Genomic DNA, 14772 nt, shown 5'->3' on the forward strand with positions numbered 1-14772 from the left:
AACCATAATATTGAATAGAAAAGAAAAATATCCAGCTTTTGTGGAAATTCAAGCAGACTACATACTACAACTGCAGTATGAGACCTGTTTTAAAAAAAGAAAGAAAAAAAAAGAAAGAAGAAAAAAGAAAGAGGACTGTGTAGTGTCATAACCCTACCATACCCTATGTCAAGGTGTTGATCATCATCCGGTCTTAAGATGAATTACCAAGGCTTTAGACGAAAGAGCTAATCTCAATCCCTCTGTAATCCACTCTTTGAACCGTATAAATCTCACACCACCTGAGATTAACTGCAGAGGGGTTCTACATTGCTTTGAGACGAATACACCATCGATCCCTGACATCCAAAGAACATGGAGAACGGCACAGAGGGCAAGAACTTCTACATCCCCATGAATAACAGGACGGGGCTTGTGAGGAGTCCCTTCGAATATCCACAGTACTACCTGGGGGATCCAATCCTGTTCAAATTGCTGGCTTTCTACATGTTTTTCCTTATCTGCACTGGCTTCCCCATCAACTTTCTGACTCTGATGGTCACAGCTCAGAACAAGAAACTGCGGCAACCTCTCAACTTTATTCTGGTCAACCTGGCTGTGGCTGGATTGATCATGGTTCTCTTTGGGTTCACCATCACCTTTGTAACTGCCATCAACGGCTACTTTGTTTTTGGACCATTGGGCTGTGCTGTTGAGGGATTCATGGCCACTCTGGGAGGTATGGAATAGATTGTAGTTTTATGATACTGCTGACATTTGTTTTCCATATTTTACTGTTTAGCTAACAACAATCTTAACCAGATGTTTTTGTTTCTTCTCTTTAATTTCCTCTCAGGTCAAGTTGCTCTCTGGTCTCTGGTGGTGCTGGCTGTTGAGAGATACATTGTTGTCTGCAAACCCATGGGAAGCTTCAAGTTCTCTGGAACTCATGCAGGAATTGGAGTTACTTTCACCTGGATCATGGCTCTTGCTTGTGCTGCCCCTCCACTGGCTGGCTGGTCCAGGTAATTCAAATATATCTTCACCAAACTGAATCTTTGCAAGAAACTTCACCCCAAATAGGGCTAAAGACACTCAAAACCTTCAGAAATCATTATGGGGACAGATATTGAGATAGTAGAAAAACATGGATGTAGCATTGGTGACATCTCTCACAGCTGTGCCTGAGAAGGGATTGTGGGTTTGTGGGTTTAACTAGAGAGGACGTCAGAGAAACTGCCTGCACCTGCATAGTTTGAGCCTCAGCCTATTTAGGTGACTGCTCTGCTTCTCAGTCTCTTCCTTCCAGTCGTTCTTTCCTCGTCTAAACATTTTTTGCTAAGGTTAAAGCCTAACTTGATTGTGACAATGAGGGTTTTTGTAAGAATGTTTGTTGGCCTGTTTTGCTTAAAACCTTGGGAATGTTGTATCCACATGGCATTTGTGTAGGCCTTGGTAGCATGCTTTTTGTTGCCAATGTGTATTGGTTTCACACATGAAATTGTATATTATTTTCTTCCCTGGATTCTGGTTTTGGGATAAGAATTGTCTGGTGGGGTTGGAAGTAGAAGAGTGGCACTTGTCCCCTGTTTGGGTTTTATTCAGCTAACTTTGTTTTGCTTGTTTTTAGTTCAACTGCCATTTGAATTGCAATGCATAGGTTTCCCATCAGGGAATTGGTCATGTAAATGTTTAATGTGGCTGCAAATGTGGGTAGTTGTCTCAGGAGCACGTCCCTGGATGCAGAGGGGTCGCAGGTTTTCCAGTTGCTTTTCTGCCCCAGTGGTTTGCAGTGCTTAAGAACCCCCCACAAGTAGTGGCACGAAGACTAGGGTTGAGTGGAGTTGGTTAGTTTTTGGTGTCAGTTAGACAGGGTTGGGGAGGGTCTGGATTTGATGGTGGCTGTCCCACACCTTGTATTGTACTTATGGTGCCAGCACTAATGTTTAAAGTCTCTTGGGAATTTGTTTTTGTAGCCCACCGGGGTTAATAATGGCTTGTACTGAGCCATTTTACCTAAAACATATACCTGCGTGCCACATTCAGTGAAGATGACGCTGTTTCATATTGTCAAGTGGCGGTTACAAGCAACTGGCCCATTGACCATGCTTTGGTGTTAAATGTATGTAACATGCCTCAGGATTAACACTTACCCAATTTGTTTCAGAAAAAGGGACCTGGTCACAACTTGGAGTCTGTCAGCTTTGGTAGAAGATACAACAGCTCATGCTTTTGTTTGGCTTTGGTTGTGTATGAGGTTTGCTCATTTAGCAAGGTCCTCTTTGTGTTGGCACCTGTGTCTCCGGACGTTTTGGTGGCTTGTAAGCCTTGGTGCTTTTGGTTAGAGGAACCTATTGTATGGCTACTTTTGTTTAGTATCTTCAGTTCCAGTTTTGTGGTTTGGATAGCTGGGGTTTGTAAGGGCAAGATATTGATGTTTTGTCTAGTTGCAGACAATCCTGTTGGAAACTCTGGCGTACTTGGGCTCAAGTGTTAGCATTGACCATAAATTCTCACTTGTTTCATGTTCCCTGAAGAAATCTATTTAGATGGCTGTTCTGACTTTACATGTTGGACCTAATGTTTTATCGCACTTCACAGGATTATCAGTATCACTTTGATATTTGCTTTTTGAGGGAACGAAGGTGCACCTGAACAAAGAACTGTAGCTTTAGTTCAGACTAAATAGATGGTAAAGAAAGGTCCCTGCTGTCAGCTGAGCATAATGCTCTGATGACTGGCTATTTGAGGTCACTGAAGCCTACAACAGTGTGACACAAAAAGCTGCAAGTGCTGTCTGTAAGAGATTTTGTTACAGAGGAAAGAAAAAGTGAGGCCTTATCTCAACCTCCCATTCTTGTTTCAGTCCTAGGTGTAGCTTATGTGACAACACAGTTTTTTTTGAGAATTTTACTAAATAAAAGTAAAATGCACTTGAGCAAGAAAACATAATTATTTAAAAAATACTTTTATAGGTATAAATTAAAAGTAGATTCATTACTATTAACCTCCGGATGTCAGAAGGGGTCAGTTTATTTTTTACATTTCAAATCTACAGCACTTTTCTGTGTTTGCTCTCATTTATTGTACATTATTGACTGATTTCTCACTTTGTTGTCACACAGGTACATCCCTGAGGGTCTGCAGTGTTCTTGTGGACCTGACTACTACACTCTGGCCCCAGGTTACAACAACGAGTCATACGTCATTTACATGTTTGTTTGCCACTTCTGTTGTCCAGTTGGCACTATCTTCTTCACTTATGGAAGCCTTGTGCTGACAGTCAAAGCTGTAAGTCTTATTATATATTGTGCATTTAAATTATATTTTACAAGCTCATGTAGGGTGATAGGGTTGTTAGTCCATCCTTCAACATTCTCTACATGAACTCATCTGTGCATCACTTTTAATCACTACCTTGCAAAATGCCCACTTCTATTATCTATTCATTTATTTATTTTTCTTTCTTCTGCTTTTCTTTTGCTTTAAAGTAGACAAAATCCCCAAATAATCCTACAATATCAAAATACAGCTTTCTTCAAAATAATAAATATTATATTGTCAACTTTTAAGTAGATATTAAATATATAAGATAACATCTAAAGACAGTGTTTCCCATTAATGATATAGACTGTGGCTAATTTGTGCCGCCACAGTCTCATATTGAGCTGAACACGTCTCTCCAAAACTTTACGTTGTTTTATGGCTAAGCGGTATTATTGAGTTTTTAAGACATATCAACATGTTTTCAAACGAGAAATAGGATAACACATTATCTTCTTTTGTGCGGATTAAATTACTAAGTGAAGTTGTGACAACTTTGCACTGTCTCTGACTCTGCTGCATTGAAGGTTCAGCTCCGCCCCACTGAGACAGAGGAGAGGAGCAGCTAACGTTAGCCTCTGCTGCTGTTTGCTGTCACTTCTCGTCATGTTGCTCTCCTCTGCTCTCAGAGAGTCTGTTCAGTGCAGGAATACTACTACTCTATTCCACCTCGCTTTTCTGTATAAAACACTCTGGACACTGAATAGGTGGACAGAGTTGTTCTGTCAATAAGTGGCTACAGGACGCTGTTATCAGCAGCTGTGGTCGAGCAAGCTAGAGAGTGAATAAAGTGAGAGAGCGCTAGTAAGAAAGTCGGTAAATCAGATCAATGTAACTTCATTTTGTGATTGTTTCACAGTGGTTACAATCAACAGCACTAATAAACTTCCCTACACACCTCCACTCAACCCTGCAGCTCCACCTCAAACCTCTGAATCTGAAACACTTGCATTATACTGCTTTAGTTGGTTCAGTTAGAAAAAGTCTTAATGAGAGATCTTCTTTATTTCCATCTGTAAAGTAATCAACTCTGATCCTGATCCAATTCTAAGTCATTTAGAAGTCGAGTTTTTTATTGATTAGCAGACAGATAATTTAGTTATTAAAAGAAACACAATGTAGAGAAAGATATTTACTGAAACAGTATTTCTATGTTAATAAGTAATTAACTAGTTGAACTTAGAGAATCACTTCTGCTTTCATTGTTTCAGAGCTGAAATATGGGCATTGGTCTTTTTGGATTGTTTGATTGGAACATTAAATTAACTGGTAAAATGTCTTTCTTGTGCTTTGCGGGTGTGTCATCACCAGTCATACCAGTAGTTCAACCAGTAGTTAAATTACTAAAGCACACAAAACATTTCTAGATATAATTAATTAATCTCAATGTTGCTATAAGAGTGCACCAGAATGATGCATTTGACTTAAAAATGTACAACATTTTCTTCCGGGGGAGCTTCCCCCCAGATCCCCCTAGAAGGTCGGACTGAGACCTCGCCACTATATTCTCTCAAAATTCTGTGTGAAACACTGTCTAAAGATTAAATATTTAAAGAGGTAATTGTTTCATTTTTTGAAGCAACACAAAATAAAATGATATAGACTGTTATTGTTGCAGTAAAGTGCACATCTTACTCACCTTTCTACTCTTCCCTTCAACACATTTCAGGCTGCAGCCCAGCAGCAGGAGTCAGAATCTACCCAGAAGGCTGAGAGGGAAGTGACACGCATGTGCATCCTAATGGTTTTGGGATTCTTGGTGGCCTGGACTCCATATGCCAGCTTTGCTGCATGGATCTTCTTTAACAAAGGAGCTGCTTTCTCAGCTACAGCCATGGCTATCCCTGCCTTCTTCTCAAAGAGCTCAGCATTGTTCAATCCAGTCATCTATGTGCTGATGAACAAACAGGTCAGTTTGTTGCTGTGCTGTAGCTGGTGTCACTGCAGAAACTGACTCTCCTTCAAAGGAACAAAGGATTTCTCTTTCTGATATGTCCCCCTTTCTACACAGTCAGTTCAAAACAGTTTAAACTAGGGCTTTCAATCAATTAAATAAATGTAATTGCATGACTGTCATGAGTTAACTCGTGATTAATTGGAAATGAATCGCACATTTTTACATTTTTTTAATAAATGTACTTTAAAGGTATATTCATATAGTTTTTTAATACTCCATACTACATGGTAGTGGACACATATGCTTGCTTTATGCAAATGTAGGTTTATTATTATTGGAACAATCCAGAACAATTAAATACTGCATGTTCTAAAAATCTGCTGTAAGTTATGATATCACACACATAGTCTTGCGTTATATTGATTATTAACCCTTTATAGATCAGGTATAAGCCATTAATAACAACATTTGGGTTGACAGGTTGTGAAAACTCTTTCCTCATTTATTTATCTTAACAAATCATTAATTCATCATAATAGACATCATCTGCAGTTAATGAAGCATCAAGACTTTCTCACTTTCTATGAAGCCAATGACAAAAGTTAGTGAGTCATCTGCGGTTACAAAATGTTGATAAATAATTAAGTGTTCTTAATATAATCCAAGTCTTGAGATCTCAATAAGTTAATACATGAAATTTGCCAAATGATCTGCAGCACTAGTCCAGAAAATAAGAGTTAAATGATCCATTGGAGAGTCTTCATGATCAACTAAAGAGTTAAAAGAAGAGAATGGCTTAAAACCATTAAGTAAAAACTTATAAACCCTTCATAGATGCTATCTTATCAGTAAGTAACCAACTTTGACAGTGACTATAGTCTGCATCTCTGATTTTCATTTATGATTAACAATGAACCAAACACATTATACGAGACCTGTGACTTCAGACTTCATCATTATCAAAAATGTCTACAGAAAAGGCAAACTTCTCAAATTAGAGCTAATATACTCCATAAACTCAATATTTTGTTTAGAAACAGTGTTTTAAATTCACCTTAATTGTCCACCTTAGTCCACCTTAATTTATCAAATATTAATCTTTTACTTCTTTAAACTCAACATGATCTTAACATAAACAATTTTGCTTTTGAGATATGTACAATCTTCTCACCTTTGTCACTGTTTTCCTTTTCAGTTCCGTAACTGCATGCTGACCACTGTTGGGATGGGTGGTATGGTGGAGGATGAGACCTCAGTATCAACCAGCAAGACAGAAGTCTCCACTGCTGCCTAAGCCTGTCCTCTGCCTCTATAATTTCTTCACTACTCCAGGCATCCTCCTTCCTGATGTATTCCTGATTCTGAATGGCTGTCTTGAAATTGAAATAAGCAAATGGATACACACAAATTATATTTTTGGCAACAAATAATTAAACAAAACACAATGACAGCATTTCTGTACAGATGTGTGTGTCTGGAAAAAAAAACAAGAACTGGACTTATATAAACCACAGCTTCCACCACAGAGTAACTGTTTGGATTTGTCGAACAGGATCAAGCAAAAGATTTTGATACACAGCCTGAAGTGTATTATTGTAACAAATGATGATAACTGATGCTTGTGATGTGTTTGGATGGGCGAGTGGATGAGAATCATCTTTGTATATTCATATCTGGTTAGCATGTTTGTTGGCCTCTGTCATGATATACTGTATATATTTTATAAACAAAAACATTTTAGAAAAGAGTTATTAAATGCATGCATGAAAAGACTCCTTTTGTTGTTGTTTTGCATTTTTACAATTCAATTCATGCTTGGTTATGTTTGGAAACTGTAGAATGAAGGATTATTTTCTACCTCTAGTGGGACTACACACTAGCATGCCCCACTGAATTGTGGTATCAGCTACAGTGCCTATAAAAACTATTCACCCCCTTGGACATTTTCCCCTTTTATTGCTTTTATAAATTGAATCATGGGCAATATAATTTGGCTTTAAAAAAACAATAACAATAATTTACAAAAAACAACTCTTTAATGTCAAAGTGAAAACTGATTTCTACACAGTAATGTCAATTAATTATATAATGTAAAATAGGTGATTGCATAAATATTCACCCCCTTTAAAGTGACTGATTTAATACAGGTCCAGCCAATTCTTGCTAGTATTCTCACAATTAGTGAAATGGAGATCACCTGAGTGCAGTGACTGTGTCTCAAGTGATTATAGTATAAAAACACCTGTGTCTGGAAGGTCCAGTCACTGCTTAATCAGTACTCCTGCTACAATTACACCGTGAAGACAAAATAACACTCCAAGAAACTCCAATAAAAGGTTATTAAAAAGTATAAGTCAGGGGATGGATGCAAAAAAATTCCTGATTTCCTGTTTCCAGAAGGGGGTGCTTTGACTATAACTCAATATTGGAAAATATATGTATTCAGACAAGGATTGAAATTTGGCGCAGAATGGAATATGTCTGTTTGGTTACAACTTTCCACTTCATGTCGACACATCAAAGTGCATTTCATCACCAATGCAATGGCATTGCATGAAGACTTTAGACTTTCATAATTTTCATCTTCTTCTTGTCTCTAGGAGTTTGGTAAAATACAATGCCTGAAAATGGCAAAAAAATGCACGAAAATTGCAAAGTAAATTCTAAATATCCGACAGTTTTTTTGTGCTTTTTTTCTTTCCTGCTAATCCAGTCTGACAAATCAAAATCTATATTGATTGTGAAATCATATAAGAATATATTACATAAAATGACCCACAATGACATGATACATCCAGAAATGTTAAAGACACAGCTGGTAATATCTCAGATTGTCAATACATTTATATTGCATCAAAAAATATAATGTCATATTGCTTCCAGGGTACTTTTGAGTGTACAAAACAATCCTAAGATAAGTACACATGAAAAAAAAGAAGAAAAAAAACTGTTCTAATTTCCCAGAGTCCAAGGTGACTTTTTCTGACTAACAGTCCAAAACACTGAACTATTCATTTTACTATCACACATGGCAAAACAAAGTATTACATTATCACAGTTGGGAAGCTGAAAGCAGCAAATGTTTGGCATTTTTGCTTAAAAAATATGATTAATCTAAATTATCAAAATAGTTGGCAATTGTGAATCAACTATTTGATTAATCAACTATCATTGTAGCTCTTCGAATAACAATACATCATCATAAGTCCCAAACTTTAAAGCCTTCAACTCTGTACAGTCATAAAACAGTATATTAAGGGGAAATTTGCACTATGACCAAAAGTTGGCTGGACATAAGGAGACTATATCATGCAACAAATATGACGAATATTATGAAGCAAATGTCCACTTTATATGAAGAGATAAACAAGATGAAACAATTGATTCACAAGACCAACATTAAGTGACTACATCAAACAGAAAGCAAACAATAACCAATGTACGAGGGCAACCACAAGAGGGGACTGTATAATACTGTTCAGACGTACCACTTTTGGTCAGTCACTCAGTACTCTCAGTCAAGGGCAGTCACATTTGGAATAGTTTACCACTAACAATACAGGAATGTGATGCATATGCCATATTCAAGACACATCTGAAGAACTGGCTCAAGAGTAATCAATCCTGCACTCACTGTTGATCTGCAATGCATGCCCGCACATATGTATGTGCAGGCATGCATTTCACTGATTTATTACACTGGTTTGTTGTAAATCTTGTATGTGTGTGTAGTGTTATTGTTTTAATGTATTGCACTGTATGAATATAGATATGTATGTATGAAATCTGAAGGTTCATATGAACTTCACTTCTGATATGCACCTTATAACAATCATGCACTTTATACTTGTCTTACGATTGTGTTATGTATTCTTGTCTTGTTCTCTGTGTATGTGTGTGTGACCTCCCAGGGGACAACATATGCAAATTAGCAGTTGTGTTAACTCTGGTGCATTTACATGTGTATTTATTGATACCTGTGTCCATTAATATGCAATGTCCCTTTTACATAAATACATAAATAAATAAATAAATAAATACAAATGAAAATGTATAAATGCAACTGATTATAAAACATTAATGAGTGGATTACCTAAAGAGTAAAAGTAAAAGAAAAAAAAAGTACAGAACAGTACAGTCCAGTCCAGTCTAGTACAGTAGATTATGAGGTTAAACTTCACTGATCTCACCGTCACTCATCATCATTACAGTTCGTTCACACGTTTAAGCGGATGTAATTCATCTTCTTCCCTCTGGAGGGTACTACTGTAATCCAAAACAAGTAGACACAAGATAAGCAATTTATTTGTAATCTTTATATTGATGAGTGGTTAAAGCTGTTATGTTATTTGTTAAAACAAGTTATGTAAAATTACACTGCATTATATTAGTGTAATATACAAATTATGCAATAGATAATAGATGCAATAATGATAACAACTGCCCTAATATAATAGTACATTAATACCCTTTGGTTATCATGCATAATTCTAATGCTAAAAACACACCAAAAAGTGGTGAAAAGCATCCTGTGGGGAGTTGCCATCCAATTTTTATGAAAACCTGCAAAACCTGCGACTTCAGTCTGACACATGAAAAACTGCTGTTAAGTTTTGACCTTTCATTGTTCACTTGTACACACTTTCAGATACTGCAAAGGGCTCTGTTAGTTAAGGACACTTTTTAACTATAAGAAGCACTAAAGCATCAAATCCAGAGCCATCACCTCTGTGGCATTCACATTCTCCTAGTGTCCCTATTTATTACTACTACCAACATTCAACATTTTATCAAATGAATAATTAATGTAAGGTAATTTAGTCCTTTATCTGTTTCAGAATGATAAGGTCTCTGCATTCAATATGGTCACTTTCCTTTGCTTTGAAAAAGTTCAGTGGCTGCATTAAGCCATCAAGTTGAAATTATCTTTGCATTCTCTGAACACTGTACATGTCATGGGCTACATTTCATGATGGCAAGAAAGAAACCATTACTTTTTCTAAAAATATGGAGAAAACTCATTAAAGATCAATGTGACAATTCGCCCAAGGTACTGTGGTCAGTAAGCATTTTTTGACTTCATACAAACGATTATTTTATTGTTCAGACTCAACACAGGCCATTGCCCAGAACTGAAGAATAGGGTTATAGTCTGTTGCTTCACACTTGGAGTGGCTGTGATCCAATTTAAGATGTGTTTATTTTTATGTTATAAAAAGTCTGTGCTGAAACTCGGAAAATGCTATCTACAAGTGAAGTCCATGTAATTTCATAGAGCTCAAACTTATTTGCCAATGTGCACACAACTGTGTGTGTTTGTGTGTTACTGTATTAAGAGTTGTCCTTTTGTTCGGCTACTCTATGCTGACCATTTTAGAGCTGTTATTATTATTATTATTATTATTATTATTATTATTATTATTATTATTATTATTATTATTATTATTGTTGTTGTTATTATAATTATTGGTATTATTTTCTTCTTTTTTAAGGGTGTTGAGATGAAATTCAAGTGTGGTTGAGCAACCCTAAAAGAGTCTAAAATCCCCAAATTCTGACAATGTGATCTTAAGGTGCTTCCCATGGGCCTCCATCCTTCTACAGACAGGATGTGGACTCACGCATCAGCTCTATTTTAGGGGGCATTTGGTCAGATAGCTTTGAACAACATAAATAAAGCACAACATAAATAAAGCAGTGCAACTTTATAGTACTGATGCTCAGGAATTAAAGTGATTTTAGATCCTTCTTTGAGCTCGCAGTACAAATCAATTCGTGAGTTTTTTGAGGTAAGTAATTTTCCCCTGCTGCACCGCCACACCAGATCTCAGGGTTCCCCCATCTGCCATATCCCACTTAAACCGCTGATGCCCTTTTTCATGGCATGATGTTTGAAAAGAACTGGATGCAACAAAACATTTTCATGCATGCATTTATTTATCTATGCTATGTTTTATATATACAGTGTTTACAATTCATGATGGCCAACTCAGCAAGTGATACAAATAGTTTTACAATTAATGTAGTTGCTCATTTTGAAAAATACAGTATAAAATGTGTCCCGGTTGATGTAAGAAAAAAGCATCTTTAGGTGGCATTCAAACCATATGCTCTTTCAGGATGTTATGTAGATTAAATAGTGCCAAATAACTCAAACATTTCAGGGATAGCGTTTCCTCTGACGGTAGGGAAAGTCAAAGTGAGCATCCACATGTATTCACAGATCTTACAATATTTGCATTGATTTCGAATTCACATTCGACATGACAAACGCTTTCCAGCATCCTTCAAGTAAGAGGTGAGAAAAATTCAGTTCTTGAGTTTGTTGCTGGAGCTGTTCATCACTGTTCGAGTGGTTCAGACATCCCTGAACTTCACTCAGTCCACATCGAGGATTATTCCAGATCAAAGAGACACAAGAAAGGAAATAGCCAGGTATAAGAAAATGTCTCCATATTTGCTTAAGAAGCAGTGGACACCTCTGTCTTGCTGGCAGAAACTGAGGTCTCATCCTCCACCATGCCACCCATTCCAATAGTGCTCAGCATGCAGTTACGGAACTGGAAAAAAATAGTAAGAGACATATTGAAAAAACAAGCAAATAATGTCCACCATGGTGGGAACAAACATGAAAAAAATGATGATAACTGGTAACTGTAAATCAACCAACCTGTTTGTTAAACAGCACATAGATGACTGGATTATACAGAGCCGAGCTCTTTGCAAAGAAAGCAGGGATAGAAGCTGTCAATGCGGTGAATGCAGCTCCCTTGTTCATGAAGATCCAGCCGGCAAAAGAAGCATAGGGTACCCATGCAACCAGGAAGCCAAAGACCATCAAGATGCACATACGTGTCACTTCCCTCTCTGCTTTCTGGGTGGATTCTGACTCCTGCTGCTGGGCTGCTGCCTGAAGTGTTTAAAGTACCAAAACATGATTAGAATTTGCAACACAGACAGTTTTTAAATATATTTGAGTTTTATCTATTTAAATTGAACTACTTAAATAGCTTAAACTTTTCTTACAGCTTTAACTGTCAGCACAAGGCTGCCATAAGTGAAGAAGATCAGGAAGACAGGAACGAAGAAGTGGACAACAAACATGTATATGACGTATGATTCATTGTTATAGCCAGGGGCCAGAGTGTAGTAGTCTGGTCCACATGAGCACTGCATGCCCTCAGGAAGGTACCTGTATCAGATTTATAAGTAGAAAATGATGTCGAAATGTCTCAATGTTTTAATAAATGATACATCTACATCTACATCATTTTAAGCCTTAGATATTTAAAGAAAATTTGAATGACAAATGAAAATGTAGATTTACCTGGACCAGCCAGCCAGTGGAGGGGCAGCACAAGCCATAGCCATGATCCAGGTGAAAGCAACTCCAACTCCTGCGTGAGTTCCAGAGAACTTGAAGCTTCCCATGGGTTTGCAGACAACTATGTATCTCTCAACAGCCAGCACCACCAGAGACCAGAGAGCAACTTCACCTGTAGTGAGAAAAAGTTGATTTGAATCAGACATGAGCTGCACAAGTGAACTGTTACCGTCACTTAGTAAGATATTTGGCTGTCTAAAAGTCTGATTGAAGGAGTAAGGAAGAATAAAGTTGACTTTATACCTCCAAGTGTGGCCATGAATCCCTCAATAGTGCAGAAGGTGGCACCAAGAATGAAGTAGCCATTAAAAGCCGATGTAATGGTGATGGTGAATCCGAAGGCGCACATGATCAATCCAGCCACAGCCAAGTTGACCAGGATGTAGTTAAGAGGTTGCTGGAGCTTCTTGTTCTGAAATGTGACCAGCAATGTCAGAGCATTGATTGGAGTTCCAGTGCAGATCAAGAAGAACATGTAGAAAGCTAGAAGCTTGTAGACCATAGGATCTACCATATAGAACTGTGGGTATTCAAAAGGACTTCTAACAACCCCAGTCCTGTTAGACATGGGGATGTAGAAGTTCTTGCCCTCTGTGCCATTAGGCTCAATTCCTCCCTCCCAAACCATTCTTGATTCTCTGCTGTTCTGTCAAGCTTCTTCACCAAAAGAAGTCAGCAGTGCTGATTGACAAGACAACTCCTCTGTCGAGGAGTGTGATTTTATACCTCACCACTAAACTGGTCTTCCAATTGCCAAAATGGGATTACAGGATTGTGAGGTTGTAAAGAAGTTAATTGAGGTCAGTAAGAAATCTTAACACCGGATAAGGAGGCTGTGAACCTAGGTAATTTGCTCCACTTTCCAGGTCTGAAAGAATGATCTTAATCCTTACTGAATAATAGGCATTAAATACAGTCAATAGGTTTCATTAATACTAAAAAATCTTCTAAAAATCTCAGAAAATTAAAAAGTTTGGAATGTTTGGATTATTTTCCTGCCTTCTGCACACTTTACCCAGGCACCAACCCTTGCCTAAACCAAACTCACAGTAGGTAAGAATGTGTCGGACACAGCCTGTTGTGTGCTAAAGTGTGAAAAGGCAAATCTGAACAATGATTCTCCAGATATTGTCCAGAGTTTAAATGAGAACGAATGAGACAAATGACTTAAGATAATGCACCTTGTTTAGCTGAACAGAGGTAATTTATATGAAAATGAATCATTGTCCTTATCAAAGGAGGACATATAATGAACCAATGTTTCTGTTATTATGTAACTGAAATACTCATCATAAAATAAGTCAATGTTCCTGGCAATCAGCCAATTTTGAATTTACTGCAAGACAAATCTATATGTGCATTTATAAAATGTATGTACAGAGAGGCTGGCTAATATTGACTAATAAACATGCATACTGTGAGTGAGAGCAATGTAATATAATGCAGATTTTATTTCAATTCACAAAGGATGTGAGAAATGGGTGAAGATATGCACCATGTTCAGATGACTACAGGAATGGAAGGCATTTATTTATTTCTTCTATTTCCATTTAATTTTCTTTATATATCTGGATCTTAATTTGTCAACGACACATGAACAAATACGTGGTTGAAAAGAAACATTTGATTATTTATCTGCTGACGTCAGCAGATAAGACTGCTCAGTTTTTACACAATGGATGTTTCTCAGGTTGCACCCTCATTACCTGCCCTAGTACCAAGCAAACTAAGAAGAGGACTTAGTACCGCTATCCAGTGTTAAGACCATTAACACATTTCAACTCACCCCACCCGACCTGAAATCTAATTCTCTAATTTAAGGCTGTAACCATTACATAAACCATAAAATAAGGAACTGTAATTAAGTTAAGCTGCAGATGAATTCACACATCCAAACAGGCTCATACTGTCCATCCACTTAATGATGCTAAGAATATCTAGGAACATAATTTCTACATTCTTGTGTCCAATGTCTTTAATCTTGTGTTATGGGTATTTATAAAGTGCAATTTACTCTTTAACTTTGAAAAAAGTCCTGATGATCAGGACCAGGCAGCAGATTAATTACTGAGTACATACAAAAAAGAATCCAAAAATCAGGACAATCTGAAACACAGTTTGAGTTTGAAGCACTGGATATTGTTGTGTGTTATTTATTCTGCTGTTTGAGCCAATAATGTGTAATTAC

The 14772-nt window shown here is 37.2% G+C and overlaps 2 protein-coding genes across 2 annotated transcripts; one reads left to right on the forward strand and one right to left on the reverse strand.

Moving 5' to 3' along the window:
• The first annotated feature begins 354 nt into the window (after positions 1–354).
• Positions 355–6494, forward strand: LOC133978102 (green-sensitive opsin-like). Its single transcript, XM_062416454.1, has 5 exons — positions 355–718; positions 836–1004; positions 3105–3270; positions 4973–5212; positions 6396–6494. The coding sequence occupies exons 1-5, from the start codon at positions 355–357 to the stop codon at positions 6492–6494; spliced, it is 1038 nt and encodes a 345-aa protein (XP_062272438.1).
• Positions 6495–11661: 5167 nt separating this feature from the next.
• Positions 11662–13212, reverse strand: LOC133978101 (green-sensitive opsin-like). The gene is made up of 5 exons (XM_062416453.1): positions 12828–13212; positions 12528–12696; positions 12227–12392; positions 11871–12110; positions 11662–11760 (listed from the first exon to the last, which is right to left on the reverse strand). Exons 1-5 carry the CDS (start codon positions 13210–13212, stop codon positions 11662–11664), a joined length of 1059 nt encoding a protein of 352 aa, XP_062272437.1.
• Between the last annotated feature and the right edge of the window lie 1560 nt (positions 13213–14772).

This window comes from Scomber scombrus, chromosome 3 (assembly GCF_963691925.1).
Source record: "Scomber scombrus chromosome 3, fScoSco1.1, whole genome shotgun sequence".
In the NCBI taxonomy this organism is placed as follows: Eukaryota; Metazoa; Chordata; class Actinopteri; order Scombriformes; family Scombridae; genus Scomber; species Scomber scombrus.